The following is a 21,990-nucleotide window of genomic DNA, read 5'->3' on the forward strand; positions in this document are numbered from 1 at the left end:
AAATAAAAAGGAACGATCAGAAAGTATTTCTGTATGCAGTAACAGCAGCCAGAACTCTTTTGGCCCAGAAATGGAAACAAGAAGAAATGCCTACAATTGAAGAATGGAGATTGAAATTAATGGATTACGTGGAACTGGACAGATTGACAGGGAGGATTCGCAACCGATGGGACCAAAGATTCACTGAGGACTGGAGTAAATTTACAGAATATATTAAAAATATTTGTGATAATGTTATAACGTTTGTAAGTTTTCAAGAAGCTCTGTTAAGAAGATTTGGTAGAAATATTGTTTAAACAACATGGTAAGATAAGATATATATAGTGCAATATAAATTAAGAAATGTGAAGATTTGTGATAATTACGGAAAATTATCAGACATGTTGATGGAAGTCTAAAAGAAAAATAAGATATGTGATGAGTTTTTGATGTTTAATGATGTTATAAATTTGTTTTTTATTGGAAAATTAATAAAAATCATATACATATAAAAAAAGAAACCGAGCTTTCAGTGTCATTGACCTTGCTCTGTGGAACATCTTGCCAACAGAGATTCAACAGGAGACTATGAAAGTTGCCATGAAGCTGCTGTTTCTGTCAGTTCATACTTGAAAGACGTACTTACCGTACTTCTCACACCGCAGGATAAAGGCAATTTTGGGGGGAAGGGGTGCACAATTACGCACCTTGCCAAGGGCACAAGGGGCCCTAGTTACGCCTCTGATTCCCTGCGTGGAACATCCTAGCAAAACAGACCCCTCAGGCTCCCCACCCAACGCCACATCCTGTAACAGGCCTGGATCACTCTGAAATCCTGGGCTGCCTCAAACTGACTCAGTCTAAGCCTAGATCCCTGCCCCCACCATCACTGGAATAGGCCTGAATCAGTCTGCAATTCAACTCGTGAAGAACTTTCTGCCACTGGCTGCCTCTTCTCTTCTTTCAGTTTCATTGGCCTTGCCCTGTGGAACACCTTAAAAACAGAGATTCAGTGGGAGCCTTCTGTACCACCTTTTAAACGCCTGCTTGAAAATTCTCTGTTATGCCAGGCCAGTGCAGGCCATTAAGAGTACATCTCCCGCAAGGTCTGTTGCTGTTTATTTTTAATTTATTTTTGTTTGTTTTTTATCTTGTTCTTAGCTTTTTGTGATTTTACTGTTTAGTTTTATGATACACTGGTATATAAATATTTTTATGAATGAACATATAAATATTAATTTAATCAGTCTCTAACCTGTTATATAAATTTATTCATTTTACCCTGCTGTTTAGCATCCAAAGAGGAAGTTTTCTAAGAGCAGTTCACGCATTTTAAAAAAGAACACAAACAGGGAAGGCATCTGAGGATGAGCCATCATATTGGAAGGTGCCAGGCGTGTTATCATGGAAGAAGAAAATCATCTCGTGAAGCTTCCATGGGCATCCTATCTTGAGCAGTGTGAAGAGTTTGAAGGCCTTTGTCCGGCCTATGAAGGCAATGTACAAGGGATGTCTCAGTCTCAGCTGACACAGTGAGACCTCTGAGCTCTAAAGCCACATTGTGATTTAGTAAACAAAAAACAAGTAACAGCAACTGTACCACTCCTGATCAGGTATCTGTTTATTCAGCAGAAAATACCCATCCATCTGATACATAAGAATGTGGAGAACAGCAGGAGCAACAATCTGGCATTCTTCAGTCCCATGGGAAGGTCATATTCACACCACGCATGTTCTCCCGATAAGCATGGTCAAAGCGTTCACTCTGCGCCACTGTCAGGTGGTTCTTCCAGTCTCCAGAGATCCCTGGAACAACACAAGAGCAAATGTCAACCCCAAAGAAGTTTAACTGAAATGATTTTATCTCAAATTAGAACTTTTCCTCCTCATGCTCAGGCATGCGTCAGCTCCCTCAGGTGGCTGACGTTAGAGGGAAAAGCACATGCCCCCTGATTGCTTGCCATGAGCCCCTCCCCAGCCATTCCCACCCTCCTGACTTGGCACTCCAGCAGCACTAATGCTTGCGTGTTGGTGACTTGGCCCAGCTAGGTGTCTCACCCAGCAACCTTTTCCAATTCCATCACAGAGAGCTCCATGGAAAAGGCCACTGATTGAGTAGACAGGCTCATACGCCCATGAACTGTGTGTCTGTTGTTCTGCCTCCAATGTAGCGCTGCAGCATTTATTTAAAGTGGAGGCCACTTTGCATCCAAAAAGAGCCGTTAGTAAGCAGTGCTGAGCTGTAGAGCTACAATGTCTGTCCTTAAAAGCCTGTTGCCCTCAGGTGAAATGGAGGACACTGTTCTTTCGCTGTTTAGATGCAGCAGCAAATCCCGTCAGCATCTGTATGTGGAATGAAGAACTGTAGCCTTTCCAGCACATCTGGCAGGAAAATGCAACGGGTCCTGCTTGCTCTCTACGCATTTACCACTTCTGATGATGAGGCCGTCTCTGGCATGGTCCATTCTTGTTAGAGGACGGTACCACCTCAGACTGCACATGATATAAAAGCTTGCCACAAGGGCATTAAGAGTAAATTGATTCATTTTACCCTGCTCTTTAGCATTAAAAGAGGAACTTTCATAAGAACAATTCATGCATTTGAGAAAAGAACATGAACAGGGAAGGCATCTGAGGATGTGCTGTCATATTGGAAGGTGCCGGGCATGTTATCATGGAAGAACACAATCATCTCGTGAAGCTTCCAAGATAGGTGGGCATCCTATCTTGAGCAGTGTGAAGAGTCCCTTTTGGCTGACGAGGTTGAAGGCCTTTCTCCTGCAGCTGCTGCAGAAGGACCTCCAAGCTCTAAAGACACTTTGTGATTTGGTAAAAAAAGAAAGAACAACTGTTCCTGATCAGGTATGTTTATTTAGCACAGTGGTAGCAGAAAACAGCCAAACCATATGACATATAAGAATGTGGAGAACACCAGGAGCAACAATCTGGGATTCTTCATTTCCAAGGTAAGGTCATATTCACACCATGCATGTTCTCCCAGTAAACACGGTCAAAGCGTTCACTCTGTGCCACTGTCAGGTGGTTCTTCCAGTCCCCGGAGATCCCTAGAACAAGACAAGAGCAAGTGACAACCACAAAGATGTTCACCTGAAATTACGTAAACTTAAATTGGGTCATTTCTTCATCGTGCTCAGTTGAGAGGCAGGCAACCCCTCAGATAGCTGATATTAGGGGGGAAAGAACATGCCCCCTGACTGTTTGCCCTGAGCCCCTCCCCAACCATTACCACCCTCCTGATCTGGCTTTCCAGCAGCACTAATGCATGCATGTTGGGTATCTGGACCAGCTGGGTGTCTCATCCAGTCATGTTTTCTTATTGCACCACAGAGATCTCCGTGAACTGTGTGTCTGTTGCTCTGCCTGCTGAATTTCTGCTTGCTTTCCAATGTGATGTGAAAGACACAGAACCTGCCAACTCTAGCATAAACAACTCTGAGGCAACTACTGTGTCTTGATGGCCTGGAGAATCTGCAACCTGTTTTCAGGGAGTCCCCAGCATTATCCAGGTCTCAAAATCGTGCAGAAACACCCTTGTTCTCCAGACTGCCTCTTTCAGAATAATTTCTTATTTTGATCTGGACACCCATGAAATAAACAGACATACATGGGATGTTGCACAGAGAGGAAGGTATGCAATCCTGCAAACTGCACCCCCTTCTGGACCTGCAAACTGTGTTCACAGTCAGCTCTGACTCTACGCTCTATTGACTGGTTGCTGAAAGACTTTTTCTGTGAGACATGCAAACATCCACAGAAAAAGAAGAGGTTCTTCACCCCTAACATGCAGCATTATGGCCTTATTTCTTGGCACTCCAATGTTATTACCTTTCCTCATGAACTTTGCTTTTGTGTGGTCAAAAATGTTGTCTGATGTTAAGGAAAAGTTGGACATCTTGTTGTCCTTCATCTTGTGGAAAGAAGCATTTTCCACCACAGACTCAATTTGTTGGCTGTTCAGCTCCTTGCCAATAAAATGACAGATCTTCTGCACGCTGCTTCGAAGGTCCTGCAGGAAGCAAAATCAAATGGCTGTGAATCCTCATGTGATGTAGAGAACTTGCCCTTCATCAGGAGGCACAGAGAGAGCATGAGTACCAGTATGCAATGTGCCTTGGGCAAAATGAATATCTTCAGGATGTGGAATTTGCTGTTATCACCTTGCAGAAGCCACTCTGTCTCCACCTCCCCTCAGCCAGCAAAGCACCAAGGGGGCACCTGAGTTAGCAAGAGACATTACCTTTAAGGCAGAAAAGCACGTTATTGGCACATCTGCTCTAATGTAGAAATAATGAAATGTACTCTGCACATGATATGCAGTGTATGTAGAGGTAGCAACAAATTTTGCACATGCTCAGAATCCCTTTCTAGCCAATATTAGTAGAATCTTTCAAAAAAGAAGGCAGCTTCATGTGTGAATAATGTCAGAATTGGGGCTGCAGGTCAACACAGTTAAAATTGGACCTTTACCTGCTGTAGTTCTTCATAGGTGATGAAGAAGATGTTGGCTCTCTCCTTCATCCCCATCCAGCCTTTCACATGGTCAAACCAGGAACCATACTCCACTGAAAGAGCAAAGAGGAAGCAATGGTGAAATGTAAGGAGTTATGGGGGGGAGTAGAGAATGCTATTGTAGATGTAGAGGGAACACCAGTCAGGAACTTGGAAAATAACTGCATTATCCCTTAAAAACAAAATCAGTAACAGGAGACTTCAACGCTACCCTGAGTCCAATGCCACCTGCTGACTGATCTATCTACTGACATAATCCACGTACAGAAGAGGTAGAGGTTTGAATGAGTCAACAATCTTACACTTTCTCCATTAAGGTTTCTTTTTGTTTCTGCCACCAGTGAGAATGTCTAGTATCTTCGATTTTGATCTATTGTCTTGTTGGTGCCAATCTCACCCAGCTGTTAAGGACTTTCCTTAAGTTTCACCCTATTCTCATTTAATGCCAATCTTGCCCATATGAAAGTACATTTATTGATTTTCTTTGAAAGCAAATGACAAATGTAGGACTTTGCCACATTTCTGCCCTTCTCCAGGTATCCAACTGGGAATTATAGTTTTCTGCTAGAACTAATAATAAATGTTTTCTGGTGGTGGACATCACTGGTGCTGGGTCACAGCAAACAAGAGTGGCTGATTTGCCACCTTCCATACTTTCCCCTCTCAGGAATCTCTCCATGAACTCTTCCACAGTTCCAGGGTCCTTCAATACTTTAAAGCCTTTCATGAAGTGGTACCTTGAAACCATAGCATCTCTGGGGTTACGCAGAGTATAGACTACCTGTAACAGAGGAAGAGCTATATTGAAGGGGGGCCCAGGCAGCCCAACACTATTAATAGGCAGAGTGTGGCAGTAAACTGAAGGCATGATAAATAAAACCTGACATGGGAAAAGAAGAAGCCTCCAGTGAGGACCTGGGCTGACAATGCATGTGGACCATGTCCAATTAAAGTTCTTCCACAATCAGGAAACTGCTAAGGAGATTCCCAATAGTCCTCCCCATTCTCTAGTACAGTGGTGCCCCGCAAGACGAATGCCTCGCAAGATGGAAAACCCGCTAGACGAAAGGGTTTTTCGTTTTGGAGGTGCTTCGCAAAACGAATTTGCTATGGGCGTGCTTTGCAAGACGAAAATGTCTTGCGATTCCTGGGGTTTTTTTCCCTCCCCCCCCCCCTTTTTCCCAAGCCCCTAAGCCGCTTAACAGCTGATCTAAGCCGCTTATCAGCTGATCTAAGCCGCTAATAGCCTTTTAGCAGCTAATCCGCTAATTCCTTAAGCCTTTAATAGCCGCTAATAGCCTTTTAGCAGCTAATCCGCTAATCCCTTAAGCCTTTAATAGCCGCTAATAGCCGCTAAACCGCTAATAGTGCTAATAGCACTAATCCGCTAATGGGCTTGCTTCGCAAGATGAAAAAAACCACAAGACGAAGAGACTCGCAGAACGGATTATTTTCGTCTTGCGAGGCACCACTGTACAGAAAATGGCATCCTCCTGTAAACAGGCTGTGTCAAGTGTTCCAGAATCCCCCACATCTGTGTCTCAAAAAGAGAAGAGTCAAAGGCAGTCTTGATGTGTCCATTGTTCCTCTCTTACCTTGGCCTTGGAGTGGAGGAAGGACTTGGGGAAAAGCTGGAATGGCAGGTGAGTAGCCAGGATCCTGGGAGAAGGATTTTTCAAGGCAATCTGCAAGTAATCATCCATCTCAATCCAGGGTGCCCTTTCCCTCAGTGGTACATTCTGAACCCATGAAGGGTCCCCTTGACTCTGGATTAAACTCAAGATCTCTGACATCCAGTGAGTACCTAGGAGGAAATCCACCAGTCAGTCATTGTGCATTAACACCTGGCCCTTGCAAAAGCAATTAGAGGAACATAAGAATTTCAATGAATCTTCTTCCTCTTCTAGCTATTCAGCACCTTCCTATGGGGCAAGACCCCAAAATTCTGGAACGGTTTCCCATGGAGAAACTGACTATATTTTTTCATTGAGTGTGGCACAAGTGAGAACAGAAGAATAGCCTTCTGGATGACGCCAATGACCCATTGAGTCTGGCATCCTGTTTCTCCCAGAAGCCTGTGGGAAACTAGAGAGCAGCATTATGTTAGCAGCAGTTTTGTTTTCATTCCATTCCTAGTGACCCCCAGCATGGAATGTGCTTTTTTCATGACCACTGCACACTGGGTAAACATCTTCCTTGAGATGACTCCAAGGTCTCGCTCTTGCTCCATCACCTCCAGTTCACACCCATAAGCGTGTATGGGAATGGACGGCAGGAGAGCTGTCATTGTGGGATGGCCACCCAGCTACCACATCCCTGAAGGTCTCCTTGACCACTTTCTCTGCCTCCTACACCTTCTAGTTCTGCCACCTTGGCTTCAAGGGAAGGAACTTGTTCCCTGGGTGCCTGAAACCCATGGCACTTCTGACATACACATGACTTCTGCACCATGGGGAGATATTCATACAAATGGCAGAGGGTGCAAAACAATGCAAAAACTCCACACCCCTGCTGGTCTTGTTAATTTCTTTCTTTTACATCAGATACAAATGAGAATTTCCTGAGGGTATCCCCTTTACATACATGAAGAGGAGATGTAAACTGACATCAGAATTTCAGGCGAGAGAATTCCTCGATAAAAATAGGAGAGACTTAGATCCCAAACAAGACAGGGGAGACCCCCTATCTGAGCAAAAGAAATCCTTGGAACAACTTGAACTGGAAGAGGTGGCATCAGGGAAAACAGATATTGTAACTGACTCTGGAAATGGTCAATCTTAAATTACTGAGTTGGAATGTTAACGGTTTAAATTGTGAAGCCAAACAACTTCGGATTGAACATGTAATAGCAAAACAGAAATTAGATATAATCTGTCTCCAAGAGACACATATTGCAAAAAAGCATAAAAGGGTCTTAATTAACAAAAAATTAGGTATGGATTTCATCTCATTAGATAAAACAAAAAAGAGAGGAATTGTTTTTTATATTAATCCTGCACTTGAACTCAAATTGATTCAGAAGGACGAAAAAGGCAGAATTTTAATAATACAGCTTAAAATCCAGGGAGAGAAAGTGATATTGGTTAGTATTTACGCCCCTAATGATAGAAAAGCATTTTTTCCAGAAAACTAGAAACAGAACTACTTGAATTTGCAGATCAAAAGATTATCTTAATGGGAGACTTAAATGGAGTTCCAACTTTAGACAAAGACAGATCAGCCAGGAAAAAAGAGACCAAAGAAGGTAAACTGCCATAAACTTTTTTTGACATGACTCAAAATCTAAAGCTGATAGATATCTGGAGAATGAGACACATGTTTGATAGAGAGTATACTTTTTAGAGCCATGTACATGACAGCAGCTTGAGAATAGACTCTGTATGGATTTCCAAAGAATTGGAAACAAGAGTCAAAAGAATTGAAATCAATCCCAGAACCTTTTCAGACCACAATTCCCTGACTATGGAATTACAAAAAGAAAGCCAAATCTCTTTTAGATGGAGATTAAATGATGATTTATTAGATGATCACAAATTTGTTGAAAAAGCAAAAAAAGACCTTGATGGATTATTTTGAAATAAATAGTCAAGGGCAAACAAAGTTACAGACGGCCTGGGATGCAAGCAAGGCTGTAATGAGAGGACTCTTTATACAACAAAACTCATTTAAAAGGAAATTGAGAGAAAAAGGAAAAAAAAATAATAGAGGAAATTATGAAAAAGGAGAAACAGCTGCCAAACAAAGCAAATAAAGAGGCAGTAAAACAGGCAATCAAAACATTACAAACCCAATATTCAATGATTATAAACCAGGAAATCAGCTGGAAAATAAAAAGAGTAAAACAAAAATATTTTGAGCATGCAAATAAAGTTGTTAGCCTGGCAGTTGAATAAAAGTGAACAAAGGAACTCCATAAATAAAATTAACATAAATGGCAGAATTACAGACAAGCTGAGAGGGATTTGTTAAATATTTTTCTGAGCTGTATAGACAAGGGAAAGAAAACATTTAAGATAAAAGAGTACATCAGAAATAGCAATATGCCATATTTAAAAGAAGAACAAAGGAACATCCTTAACTCCCAGATAACAATACAAGAAATACTTGACGCAATAAAAAGCTCTAAAAATGGCAAGTCCCCAGGCCCGGATGGCTTTATGGCAAAATATTATAAGAAATTAAATGAACAATTAGCGAACCCATTGAAAGATGTCATGAATGAAATATTGAACACAGGCAAAATCCCAGTAACATGAAAACAGGTCTATATAACAGTAATTCCAAAACAAGACACAGATTTGCTGCAAATTAAAAACTATAGGCCTATCTCCTTGTTAAATAATGACTGCAAATTGTTTGCAAATATTCTAGCTAACAGATTTTAAAAAATATTAAATGAATATATACATCAAGATCAAGCTGGGTTATTACCAGGAAGACAAATGAAGGAGAATATAAGGAATATTTTGAATATAATAGAATATTTGGAGGCTAAAAATGAAAAGAAAGTGGCAATGATGTTTATAGATGCTGGAAAAGCCTTTGATAATGTTTCTTGGAAGTTCATGATAAAGCTGTTAGAACAAATCAGAAGCGGTCCTAAGTTTTTAAAAGCAATAGCAGCAATCTATTCAGAACAAAAAGCCAAACTAATTATAAATCAGGTGATAACGGATGATTGTAATATCCAAAAAGGAACAAGACAAGGATGCCCATTATCACCATTATTGTTTATTCTGGTCTTGGAAGTACTTGCCAAAAACATAAGAGCAAATAAAGAGATTACAGGTGTAAAAACTGGAAAAAGTGAATTCAAGTTAAAAGCGTATGCAGATGACCTAGTGATAACAGTGAAAGAACCTAAAACTTCACTCCCTAAAGTAATAGAAAAAATTCAGAATTTTGGGGAAGTGGCAGGATTTAAGCTAAATAGGAATAAAACTAAATTATTAGTTAAAAACATGAAGGAAAAAGAAAGAACCGAATTAGAACAAAACATTGAATTAGAAGTCCATAAAAAGGTTAAATATTTAGGGATTTGGTTCACATCAAGAAATATAAACCTATTTAAAAATAGCTATGAAAAAAATTTGGCTTGAGGTAAAAAGAAATTTAGAAATATGGACTAGAATGAATCTCATAGAATCATAGAATCATAGAGTTGGAAGAGACCACAAGGGTCATCGAGTCCAACCCCCTGCCAAGCAGGAAACACCATCAGAGCACTCCTGACATATGGTTGTCAAGCCTCTGCTTAAAGACCTCCAAAGAAGGAGACTCCACCACACTCCTTGGCAGCAAATTCCACTGTCGAACAGCTCTTACTGTCAGGAAGTTCTTCCTAATGTTTAGGTGGAATCTTCTTTCTTGTAGTTTGGATCCATTGCTCCGTGTCCGCTTCTCTGGAGCAGCAGAAAACAACCTTTCTCCCTCCTCTATGTGACATCCTTTTATATATTTGAACATGGCTATCATATCACCCCTTAACCTCCTCTTCTCCAGGCTAAACATGCCCAGCTCCCTTAGCCGTTCCTCATAAGGCATCGTTTCCAGGCCTTTGACCATTTTGGTTGCCCTCCTCTGGACACGTTCCAGTTTGTCAGTGTCCTTCTTGAACTGTGGTGCCCAGAAATGTTAGGAAAAATATTGGCAATTAAAATGAATGTGTTGCCAAAAATGCTATTTCTTTTTCAATTAATACCAGTCATCCTGAAAGATGAATGCTTTAAAAAATGGCAGAAAGAGATTTTAAGATTTATCTGGGGGGCAAAAGGCCAAGGATAAAACATAAAATACTTACAGATGTAAAAGATAGAGGCGGGTTTGCCCTCCCAGACCTTAAATTGTATTATGAATAAATTGGTATGGATCAGGGACTGGATGAGATTGGATAAGCAAGAGGCATCAGAACTAGAAGGACATGACAACAGATTTGGCTGGCACACATACTTATGGTACAGGAAAGGGAAGGTTCATAGAAGTTTTTACAACCATATAATCAGGAAATCACTAATGAGAGTATGGGAGAGATCCAAAGACTTATTGGAACAAAAGATCCCGTGGTGGCTTTCACCACATGAAGCATTACTGCTCAAACCACTTGGAAAGAAAGGAAAATGGCTCACATGTGTTGATTTATTAAAGGAACATGATGGAAAATGGAAATTAAGAGATTTTGATGAGATCAAAGACCACTTTTAGAGTTGGTTGCATTATTGACAACTATATGAAACACATAAAGAAGACAGCAAGAAAGGATTCAGTTACACAAGATCTAGGTTTCAAACGGAAGTGATCGAAGGAAAGTGAAATTACTGAAGGCCGCATACAGCATACTATTAGAATGGGAGACGAAAGATGAAGAGGTAAAATCAGTTATGATTAAATGGGCACAAGATGTAGGTCACAGCATTATGATGGAAGATTGGGAAAAATTATGGAAAACTGACTTAAAATTTACAGATTGTTCCCTATTGAAGGAGAATTACATGAAGATGATGTACAGATGGTACACAACACCAGTGCACTTAGGGAAAATGTACAAAACTAATTCAAATATATGTTGGAAGTGTAAGGAAAAGGATGAGACATTTTATCATATGTGGTGGGATTGTAAGGTAATTTTAAAAAATTGGGAAATGATATACAACAAATTGAAGAAAATGTTCCATTTAACATTTGTTAAAAAACCTGAAGCATTTTTATTAGGGATTGTAGGGAAAGATCTGCCAAAAAAGCTGAAAAACATCTTCATGTATGCGACAACAGCCGTGAGAGTTTCAATAGCACAAGGATGGAAGGCTAAAGAAACCCCAACTAAAGAATCATGGCAAGAAAAATTGATGGACTATGCAGAACTGGCAAAACTGACATACAAGCTACGGGACAAGGATAACTGTGACTTTAAAGAAGAATGGGAACCCTTTACAAAGTATGTGAAGACACAACAAAGCGAACTGGACTCCTTGGCTGGTTTTGAATAAACATTCACAAACTTTTTATTGATAATAATCAGCTAAATAGTTTGAGGATTTATACAACTGTGTAACATGCAGAAAACAGCATTTTTAGAGAAATCAAAGACTGGAACTGAGGGAAGTCGGGGGGTGGGGGTGGGTGGGTTCTGTGGGAGGGGAAGGGAGGAAAAATGGGCGGGAAGGATGATATGTTCCTGAATAATATGTTTTGTTTTAATTTTGAAAAAAAGTTATTTAAAAAAAGATAATTTGCTTCTTTTAACTTAGTTACCCATTGACTTTCCTGCTTCCTAGATTTGTGATGTACTTGTGGGTTTCCTATTCTAGTATCCTGTGGTTCCTTGAATTATACTGCTAAGTAGACTTACTATGGACTTCCTAGCCCTAGGATTTAGCTCCTGTGTTGTGGGTTTTCACAGAATCTTTATCCTGGTGTACAGTCACCTTGCTGTGTCCTTGTCAATCCATGTTTTTTTAATTCAGTCATTAAATTAACTGGGTGTTAATTATGAGGATTTTTGGAAAATGACTATACCAGAAAAATGGCTTATTCGTCTATATACAATCAACCTGTAGAGATGGTTATTCTGACACAGCATCAGAGATAGACTTTGGTAATATGGTGCCCTGAGCAAGGACAAATTTTCCCCCTCACCTCCACAATATATTTTCACAATAATATTTTAAGGTACAGTTGCTTTTTTAATAATTCTCTGTAGGTAACCATATAAGTATAGGTTTCATTGTGATTATGATTATGAACCCCCTCGACTTGGGCCCCTTTGCAAGGGAACCACCCAGACCACCCATATCCAGCACTGACAGCCTTCCTAGTGACATGACAGAAGCATGCCATAACGTGTAACATTCTCCTGGGAATATTCTCAGTTCAGCTCATGAGCGCTGTAAATATCTTGGTTAAGATATTCCAGAAAGACAGAATGATTGGGAAATCTCTCTTTTTTTCAAGGTTACCTGACTTCCCCAGGAATTTCAAGGGTTCCTTTGAACATCAACAGTGGCTATGGAAAGTGTAATATTTCTATTTTGAATTCCCATTTTTGCAATCTTAAGATCAGTTCTCCATATTTCTATGTCAGTTTGTGAAATTTCTTGCACATTTTTACAACGCATTTTCCCCAATATAATGCATTTTTATGTTTTTCCCCACTAAAGTATGTATTTTATGCACACTTATGTGCGTTTTTCTACACATTAATTAGCTGAAGAAGCGCATTGCAAAAATCAGGAATTGCCTGTGCCTCACTTTGTATAGTTCAGAAAGTGAAAAACATGTAACTTTCACATGTGGTAGACATTTCTATTCAGATATTCAACTTATTTGCTGTCTATCTTCCTTCATTTGTAAATGTCTTATAATTTATTTGCTTGTTGCTCCTTAAGTAATCATTATCCAGGAATGGATAACTGGTTTAAGATGGTCCTATATATTGCAATACAGTTGTACCTCGCAAATTTAAATGAATCCATTCTGGAAGTCCATTTTCAGATACCAAGGAGTAGCTTTCAATTGGTTTCCAATTGTGCAGGCGTTTCAGAAAGAATAATAGAAGCTGTAATTCATGTTTGGCATCCCAAAAAACCCCAACGTTTTAATACTGGAACATTCACTTCCAGTTTTCGATCGTTTGGGAGCCAGAATGTCAGCTTCCGAGATGTTCAGGATCCAAGCTATGACTGTACCTGAAAAACTCATTCATTTTTCATGGGTTTCCAGAGACTATGCAGCTACATGGTGGTTGTTAATGACTTATGTCAAAAGCAAACTTATAGCTGGCAGGTTTAGTGGACACTTTGTCCACTAAATCCAACATCTATTTTTCTAATTGGAGCGAACACTGACCTGACTTGGGGTAAGTGGCATTCACTATATCATCATCCAACAGTTGGAAGTCGTTTTCCACAAAGCTGAGTGTTTCCTCTGATGAAAACTCTGGAGAAAATGGGATCCCCTTGTATTTGAAATAAGCCATTGATGATACTGAAAAACTGAAGATGAGAGAGAGAGAGAGAGAAAGAGAGATTATGCCACATCCTTAGGGACATTCAGGTCGCTACTGTTCTAGAAACAAACTCTGGAAATAGCTGGTGAGCAGGAGGATGAAATTACTGCTTTATTCAAGGAAACATTAAACAACTCAACAATACTTCCTGGTAAGTCTTTCCCCTATACAGTGGTACCTCGGGTTACATACGCTTCATGTTACAGACTCCGGTAACCCAGAAATAGTACCTCGGGTTACGAACTTTGCTTCAGGATGAGAACAGAAATCATGCTCCTGCGGCTCGGCAGCAGGGAGGAGGCCCCATTAGCTAAAGTGGTTCTTCAGTTTAAGAACAGTTTCAGGTTAAGAACGGACCTCCGGAACGAATTAAGTACTTAACCCAAGGTACCACTGTAGAGCTGTTGTCAGGACTGAATGTCCCTTTCTTCCACACTTTCTAAGGCTCCTCCTCTCCTGGACGATCCCCAAGCAGTCTTCAACTGTCTCTGCGTATCTCTTGTCTCTTCTCTGCCCGCCTCATGATTTTGTGTGTTCTTTGAGACCGGGATACGGGAGGAGCTTCTTGCAGCTGGAGAGGGCCATTCCCGTGATTCTTCAGCAGCTTCTTGACACACACACACACCCTTCTCTTTTCCCTTCTCACCATCTCTGGTGGTGCCACCAGGTATGGTGGTGGGAAAATCCAATGAACTCGGTAAGACCTTGGAAACAAAATATTCACACAATAAACTCCAATCACCTTCACTTCCATGACGAAATTCACCTCCTCTGGATCACGGCCACTATGCATCAACTGGAGGAAAATAAGTTTACGCAAGAAGGAAGTGCTACATCACAGCCACACCTGCCTAAAAAAAGATACACACCCCTCCATACACAGCATTCCACTTCTTCAGGAGCTGAAAAGATTTCCAGAACAGCTTTACGTAACAGCTGTAAACCAAGAGCAGAGCAAAGTGTCCCCACTCACAGCCTTAAAATCTCAAAAGACAATCTAAAGGGGAAGGGGGAAGAAAACCCATATGTAAAGCTTCAAAGATCTGAAACTGATTGCCAAAATTGTATGGAATTACCGTATTTTTCGCTCTATAAGACGCACCAGACCACAAGACGCACTGTGCTGGTTCGGGGGGGGGGGTTATCGTGCGGCGTGGTCCGTGTCCAGTCCAAGGCTGAAGCGGGGTCCAAGGCAGGGAGTCAGGCGTGGTCAGGAACTCTGGCAGAAAGCAGGACAGGGTGCCAGCAGGAACAGGTAACCAACGATGTTGCTCCCGCATTCTGGGACTGGGCAGGCTGGCCTTTATCTCCCCTGAGGCATAGGGCGGCCCTGGCCCACAGGTGACTCACCTCTCCTGGCCTGGAGGTGAGCACTCCTCCTGCGAGAACTTAGTTCTCTCCGCCTCTCTGCCCTGAGCTTCTGCAGCTCAAGAGAGGCTGGAGGATTACTGGACCCAGAGGCAAGCTCACCTTCCCCTGACAAGGCTGAGAGAGGAGCACCTGCAGGCAATGGGTCCTCGATCACCTCCGGAGCCAGAGTGGATTCAGCTGGTGTCTGCTCCTGAGGATCTGGCACAGGTGAGGGCCCTTCAGGTTCAAGCCCCTGCCCCGGCTCAGCTGGCCCTGAAGGTGGGGACTCCTGTGCAGGCTGGGATTCCTCAGGTTCAGCCTCTGAATCTGATTCCCAGGCCATCACACGTACCTAGTTTTTGGAGGAGGAAAACAAGAAAAAAAAAATTCTGAATCTCAGAAGCCAGAACAGGAAGAGGGATCACTGCGCAGTGAAAGCAGCAATCCCTCCGCATCCACAAATATCAACATCGCTTGTTTATCCTTCCTGTTTGACAGATACTCTATTATGTTAATTACATTTCTTATATTATCTTTCATCTGTCTACCAGGAAGGAAACCTGTTTGATCCTTATGAATCATTTCCTTTAATACCTTTTTCATCCTACTTGCCAATATGCTTGCAAACATTTTATAGTCATTGTTCAATAGTGAAATTGGCCTATAGTTCTTAACTTGTGTTAAATCAGAGTCTTGTTTGGGAATAAATGTTATATATGCTTGTTTCCAGGTCTCAGGTATTTCTCCTTTTTTCAATATATTATTCATTACTTCTCTTAATGGTACAAGTAGGGTGTGTTTCATTTCTTTATAATATCTAGCAGTGAATCCATCCGGTCCCGGCGACTTCCCACTTTTCAAATCCTTTATTGCCATTTGGATCTCTTCTAATTCTATTGGTTCATTCAGTTTATTTTTATTGCTCTCTGATATTTTTTGCACCTTTTTCTTTTTTAAATACTCCTCCATTGTCTTTATGTTAATTTTCTCCTTTCTTTTATATAAATCATAGTAAAAGTCCACAAAACCTTTCCTTATTCCTTTCGGGTTCTCAATTTCTTGATCGTCTATTGTAATTTTATTAATCATGTTCTGTTCTTTCCTTTTTTTAATTTGCCACGCTAACCATTTCCCTGATTTGTTTGCAAATTCAAAGTTCTTTTGTCTCATTCTTCTTATGTTCCATTCTACTTCTTTATTAATTATCATCGCAAATTGTGTCTGAAGCATTTTTATGCTTTGCTTAACCTTTTCAACCTTCGGTCTTATAGTTATTTTTTTTTCGTTCTCCATAATTTGTCTTAGGATTTCTTTTTTCCCTTTTTCTCTCATTTTGTTTTTAATCGCGTTTTGTTGAATGAAAAATCCTCTCATGACCGCTTTACTTGCATCCCAAACCGTGCTCATCTTTGTTCCCTTGTTAACATTATTTACAAAATAATCCATTAAACATTTCTGAGCGCTGTCCGCTATTCTCTGGTCATCAAAGAGACTTTCATTCAATCTCCACCTGAAGGATTTTTCTTCAAATCCTTTTAGGATGGCTTTTACCGCATTGTGATCTGATAAAACCTTTGGTTGAATCTCAATCTTTATTATTCTTGTGGTTATTTCATTAGAAACCCAAATCTGGTCAATTCGTGACATTGATTGGTTTACCTCTGAATGAAAAGTGAATTGTTTTTCTAATGGGTGTCTCAGTCTCCATATGTCCACCAAGTTATAATTTTCCACCATTTCAAAGAAAGTTTTTGGTAATTTCCCTTCTTTCATTTTGCCTTTAGTTCAAAGTCTATCCATCTCCATTGAAACCACTCCGTTCATGTCACCCATTATTATTACCTTTTGATCCAAATGTTCAAATAATTTTTCCTCCAAACTTTTGAAAAATTCTGCTTTACTACCATTTGGTGCATACACTCCTATAATTATCAATTTCTCACCTTGCCAATTGACTTGGACTGCAATGTATCTTCCTTCCTCATCTTTAAATAATTGTTGTGCCTCTAATTTATTTTTTATGTACAGAACCACCCCTCTCTTTTTGCTTTTATCCAATGAAATAAATTCATTTCCTAATTTTCTGTTGATTAAAATTTTCCTGTGTGTTTTTTTAACATGCGTCTCTTGTAAACAAATAATGTCCAAATTCTTTTGTTTTAGATATTGTCCCACTTTATTTCTTTTTTTTTATCATTCATTCCTTTCACATTCCATGTCCATAATTTTAGTGCCATAGTGTCTGCCAATTAAATATTATTTCTTTTATATCTTTATTTCTCTTCCTCTTCTTGTTCTTTATCAATTTCTTCTTCCTCTTCCCGTTTTCCTCCTCTTCCTCTCCTTCTGTCCCTTCTGCTTCGCTCCTCTTCTTCCTCCAGCTTTGCCGAGTCTCCTTCATCACCTCCTGCTCCTGGCACCTCTGCTTCTTCTCCTTCTCTGGTCAGCTCTTTGTATCTTCTGTAAAATTTGTCCACTTCTTCCATTTTTGTCAGCCTGTGCCCCTTCCCTTTATATGTAAATGCCACGCCTTCTGGAAATTCCCATTTAAATTCAATATATTTTTTCTTCAAAGTTTGAACCAATTGTCTATATTGATCCCTTTTTTTCAAAAGTCTCATCGGCACGTCTTTAAAAATAATTATATAATTCCCATCAATATTTAAACGTTTCTCCCTGGGTTTTTTTGCAAAATCAAATTTCTCATTTCTCTATATTTGAAGACAACTAAACAGTCTCCAGGAAATTTCTTCGCTCTTGTTGATCTTGTTTTAATCCGAAAAGCATTTTGTATTGTTTTTTCCACTTCGTCTATTTTCATATCCAACCATTGGGCAATCTCTGCCGTCAATTTCTCTTTAATTCTTTCTCCCTGGGCTTCTGGCACAGACCTCAGTCTCAAATTAGTTTCCCGTTGCCGAAGTTCATTCATCGCAACCGCATCCCACAATTCATCCTGGGTCCTATTCACTTCTGATATTTCCACCCTCATTTTTTCCTCTTCCTTCCGAACCTCTCTCATTTCTAATTTTGCCCTTTTCATTCCTTCCTCTAAATTCTGTGTTCTTTTAACAATTTCAGTATTTTTTTTAACAATTTCTTTCATCTGGTCTTTTAATTCATTTACTGTTAAGTCTATTTTATTGTCCATTTGCTCCAATTTTGTTTCCATTTGACCTAATTTATTCTCAATATTTTTCTCACTGCCTTTTATGTCTGCTTTCAATTCTGTAAACATCTTAACAAAATCTGCTTTCCACTCTGGTTCTTGTCTTGAACCCTTTCTTTCTCCTGGTGTTGCACCTTCACTTTTTTTCTGTATATGTGACATTTTTAATTAAACAATAAGGTCAAATTCTATTTTCCCAGACAAGAAATAAAATAAAAATAAATATTAGCAGATTTACTATTTTCGATACTCAAAATAATTTTCTATAATATTCAAAATAATTTTTAATATCCCTTTTACAATTTCTAATTCCTCATCTCATTTATATCCAAAATAAATAACTCATGAATGTTATACAATGTATCCCTTTCAAATTGTTAAATAAACTCCTTAATGCAGCAAAAGAATCAAGACCCTTAAATACAATAAGTGTATCCTAACACTCTTCTTGCCTTCTTGCCACTTGCTTGGCTATTTCCCTGGAATTGGTTGCAGACTTCAAAATAAAACAAAGAGCTTCCCTCTTAAAACCTTTAAACAGTGTCCTGCAGAGGTCGCCTTATTTAAATCCAATAGTGTAAATATATGGTGACGGAAAGACCCAAAGTGCAGACTGGAAGATTCAAACCTGTAATCCCAAGGAAAAAAAAGAGGGGGGTAGGAGGGAGTATAAACCCCTAAAAAAAGAAATTGTTTTCTTCCAAGCCGTCGTGTTCAGATGTAGCTCCCAAAATTAAATCCTCAATAATTGTATCCACAGGGGAAGGAAAGATTCTTTTACTGGCAACAAAATGGCTGCAGGAAGCTCCTTCACTGGCGTCAAAATGGCACTTTGTATCTCTTTCTTTATAACTCCAGAAAGTGGGGGGGGGGGTGTTGTATTTCGCGCACCAAGTTTATAATCCCAAAATCCTTAAAAATTTCAACCCATGAAATCAAAGAAAAAATTGGTGTCCACAGTCTTAAATTTCCTTTCTTATTACTTGAGCCAGCAAACTTTATTTATTTTCCGAATCCATGCCTTAGAGACCATCACTTAAATTGAGCAGTTTCTTTTAAAGTGAAAGTAATCCAACTCGCTGAATGTTTCCCCAACATTCACAGCCAATTTTCCGTCGGGCTGTTTTTGCCTGCTTCTCAACAAATCTTTCCCTCTCCTTAGTTATAACTCAGTTTTGTTTTTTGTGAGAAGCCTTTCTAATAAAAAAAATCGTCTAATATATCCATAACTGTTCGCTTGTCGTAACTTAGTTTTTTCCACTCCGCGAATTCTTCTTGCGTCCAAATAAAATTCCCGGCAAGGCTGACCTCCTTTTTTCCACCTTACAGCCTCGAATTAGTTCCAATCCAGCTTTTAAATTCAATTTTTTTCAAGTCCCAATTCGTTTTCTTTTTGTTTGAGAACAGATCACTCTGTGCACAAGCTAGGGGCTTCGCTATGGAGAGATAGAAATTCGGAACCAACGCGACCAGAGATTTTCCGAGGACTAGAATAAATTTACAGAATATATCAAAAATGTATGTGAGGAGCAACTAACGCTTGTTGGCTTTCAAGAAGCTTTGTGAAAAAGATCGATTGAAATGTTGCTTGAATGATATGATAAGATTAAGATTGGTAAAGTGCAATATAAATTTAAGAAATATGAGTAGTAGTGACAATATGGACAATTGTCAGATAGGCTGAGGGAAGTTCAAAAGATGCATATGTAAAAGGTGAATGTTAAATATGGATGGAATGTAAATTGGAAACTGAATAAAAATTAATTATAAAAAAAAAGAAAGCAGAAATCCCCCTTGCTGTTCTGGCTTCTGGGATAGCTATGCACCCTGCATTCTCTCCATAAGATGCACACACATTTCCCCTTACTTTTTAGGAGGGAAAACGGGAGTCTTATAGTTTGGGAAGAAGAGAAGTGAAATGAAGCGGGTCTCTCAGCAAAGGCATTGCTCTCCCTTCTCTCTCACAGCTGCCAACAGGTGGAGGACTGCCAAGAACAGACAGTTCAGGGAGGAGAGGAGCCAGGAGGAGCAGGTCTCTCAGAAGAGCCAGTGGGTGGACCTGTTGTCCTGTCTTTCTTCCACTGCTACATTTATAGAATATAGCAGTCAATTTAAAACCCATGCATGTTCCAATCTGGAAAAGGAAAGAGGGAATCTGGAAAAGGGAGAAGGCAACTGGGGAAGAATTCACCAAGGGGAGAAAAATGAGGTTGAGATGATCTGAAAGAACGTAATCAAACCTTGAATACAGGAAGGAAACAGGAGCAGTCTTTATAATTCAGCAGCTACTGGAGCATCCTGTGGGTCTGGGAAAGATACTTACTGTGAGAGGAAACCTTGCAAAGAGTCTGCAGTAATATCAGGAAGCAGGAGGAATGAGGGAAACTTCAGCAGGTATATTTTTCTGTCAGCAGAAGATCAACAACTCAGCATAGCATGCACCTCCTACATAGATGAGATGACAGTGCCAATGAACTTTGGATGAAACCACTGCCAACCAGAGAGGGGAGTTTGTATTCCAGACCAGACATGCCTCTGAAAGACACAGGCCATGCTCACTTCCGTTCGAATCTGGAGCGTCCTTCTTTTCCTGGCTCACAGAGCAAGACTTAAACATTTAGTCAAGGGGGAAGGTGTGTTCTCTTCCCCCCCCACACACACACACACCTCCCACATTCATAGATGGGGAGGGGGTTCGATCCTGCTAGGAGAGTCACTTGCGAAGGAAGCATTTTGCAGCCCTCCAGACAAAGTCCGCTGCTCACCAGCTGTTATGCAAGGATTCAGCTCTGCTCAGACCTGCTTCCCCAGTGCTTTTACTGAAGAAACTTAGGGGTTAAGGAAACGGGTCCCTGCCAGTGGTGCAAAAATCATGTACCAGACTATGGAGTGGATAACATCAGCCTGCAATTCAACTTGTGAAGAACTTTCCACCACTGGCTGCCTCTTCTCTTCTTTTTCTTCTGGTCTTTGCTCTTCCCAGTTTTCTTCAAGCAGCATGCCAGCTGAGAATAGCTTTTGCCCCAGTCTATAGCATGTCCACTATAGTTCATGCACTGGTACCCTTGAGGCTAGATTACTGTAATGTGTTCCTTGTGGGGCTGCCTGTGGGTCTGGTTCGGAAACTCCAGCTGCTGCAGAATGCTGCAGCCATATTGCTAACGGGAGCTTCTGCTTGAGAACATGTGGCCCCACTGTTAAAACAGCTGCACTGGCTGCTCATCTGCTACTGAGCCAGGTTCAAGGTTCTTGCATTGATTTAAAAAGCCCTGAACAACCTGGTCCAGGATACGTCAGGGATCACCTGAACTCTTATAGTCCAGCCCGATCACTGAGATAATCTGCAGGAGCATCTTCAGTTGTCCCCCAAGTTGGTGTGTCTCATTTGACAACAAGAAACCGAGCTTTCAGTGTCATTGGCCTTGCCCTGTGGAACACCTTAAAAACAGAGATTCAGTGGGAGCCTTTGGGGCCACCTTTTAAACTCCTGCTTGAAAATTCTCTGTTGCGCCAGGCCAGTGCAGGCCATTAAGAGTACATCTCCCGCTATGGTCTGTTGCTGTTTGTTTTTAATTTATTTTTGTTTGTTTTTTAACTTGTTCTTAGATTTTTGTGATTTTATTGTTTGGTTTTATGATACAGTGGGATATAAAAAAAATTATGAATGAACAGATAAATATTCACTTACCCAGTCTCTAACCCATTATATAAATTTATTCAGTTTACCTGCTCTTTAGCATTCAAAGAGGAACTGTTTTAAGAGCAGTACATGCATTTTAAAAAAGAACACAAACAGGGAAGGCATCTGAGGATGAGCCATCATATTGGAAGGTGCCAGGCATGTTATCATGGAAGAAGAAAGTCATCTCGTGAAGCTTAGGTGGACATCCTATCTTGAGCAGTGTGAAGAGTTTGAAGGCCTTTGTCCGGCCTATGAAGGCAATGTACAAGGGATGTCTCA

The 21,990-nt window shown here is 40.3% G+C and overlaps 1 protein-coding gene across 2 annotated transcripts; it reads right to left on the reverse strand.

Moving 5' to 3' along the window:
* Nucleotides 1-1,582: 1,582 nt before the first annotated feature.
* LOC310684593 (sulfotransferase 2B1-like) lies at nucleotides 1,583-20,631 on the reverse strand. 2 transcript variants are annotated; one of them, XM_083455963.1, is made up of 8 exons: nucleotides 20,353-20,631; nucleotides 13,351-13,496; nucleotides 6,105-6,313; nucleotides 5,164-5,290; nucleotides 4,468-4,562; nucleotides 3,826-4,006; nucleotides 2,408-3,044; nucleotides 1,583-1,785 (listed from the first exon to the last, which is right to left on the reverse strand). In XM_083455963.1, the coding sequence occupies exons 2-7, from the start codon at nucleotides 13,478-13,480 to the stop codon at nucleotides 2,935-2,937; spliced, it is 852 nt and encodes a 283-aa protein (XP_083312089.1). In that variant the 5' UTR covers nucleotides 13,481-13,496; nucleotides 20,353-20,631; the 3' UTR covers nucleotides 1,583-1,785; nucleotides 2,408-2,934. The 2 variants fall into 2 exon arrangements, with proteins under 2 accessions (XP_083312089.1, XP_083312090.1); XM_083455964.1 differs by lacking the exon at nucleotides 2,408-3,044 and having other exon boundaries at nucleotides 20,353-20,555.
* Nucleotides 20,632-21,990: the final 1,359 nt, after the last annotated feature.

The sequence above is a fragment of the Podarcis tiliguerta genome (assembly GCF_965153285.1).
Source record: "Podarcis tiliguerta genome assembly, chromosome: 8".
NCBI classification, from domain to species: domain Eukaryota; kingdom Metazoa; phylum Chordata; class Lepidosauria; order Squamata; family Lacertidae; genus Podarcis; species Podarcis tiliguerta.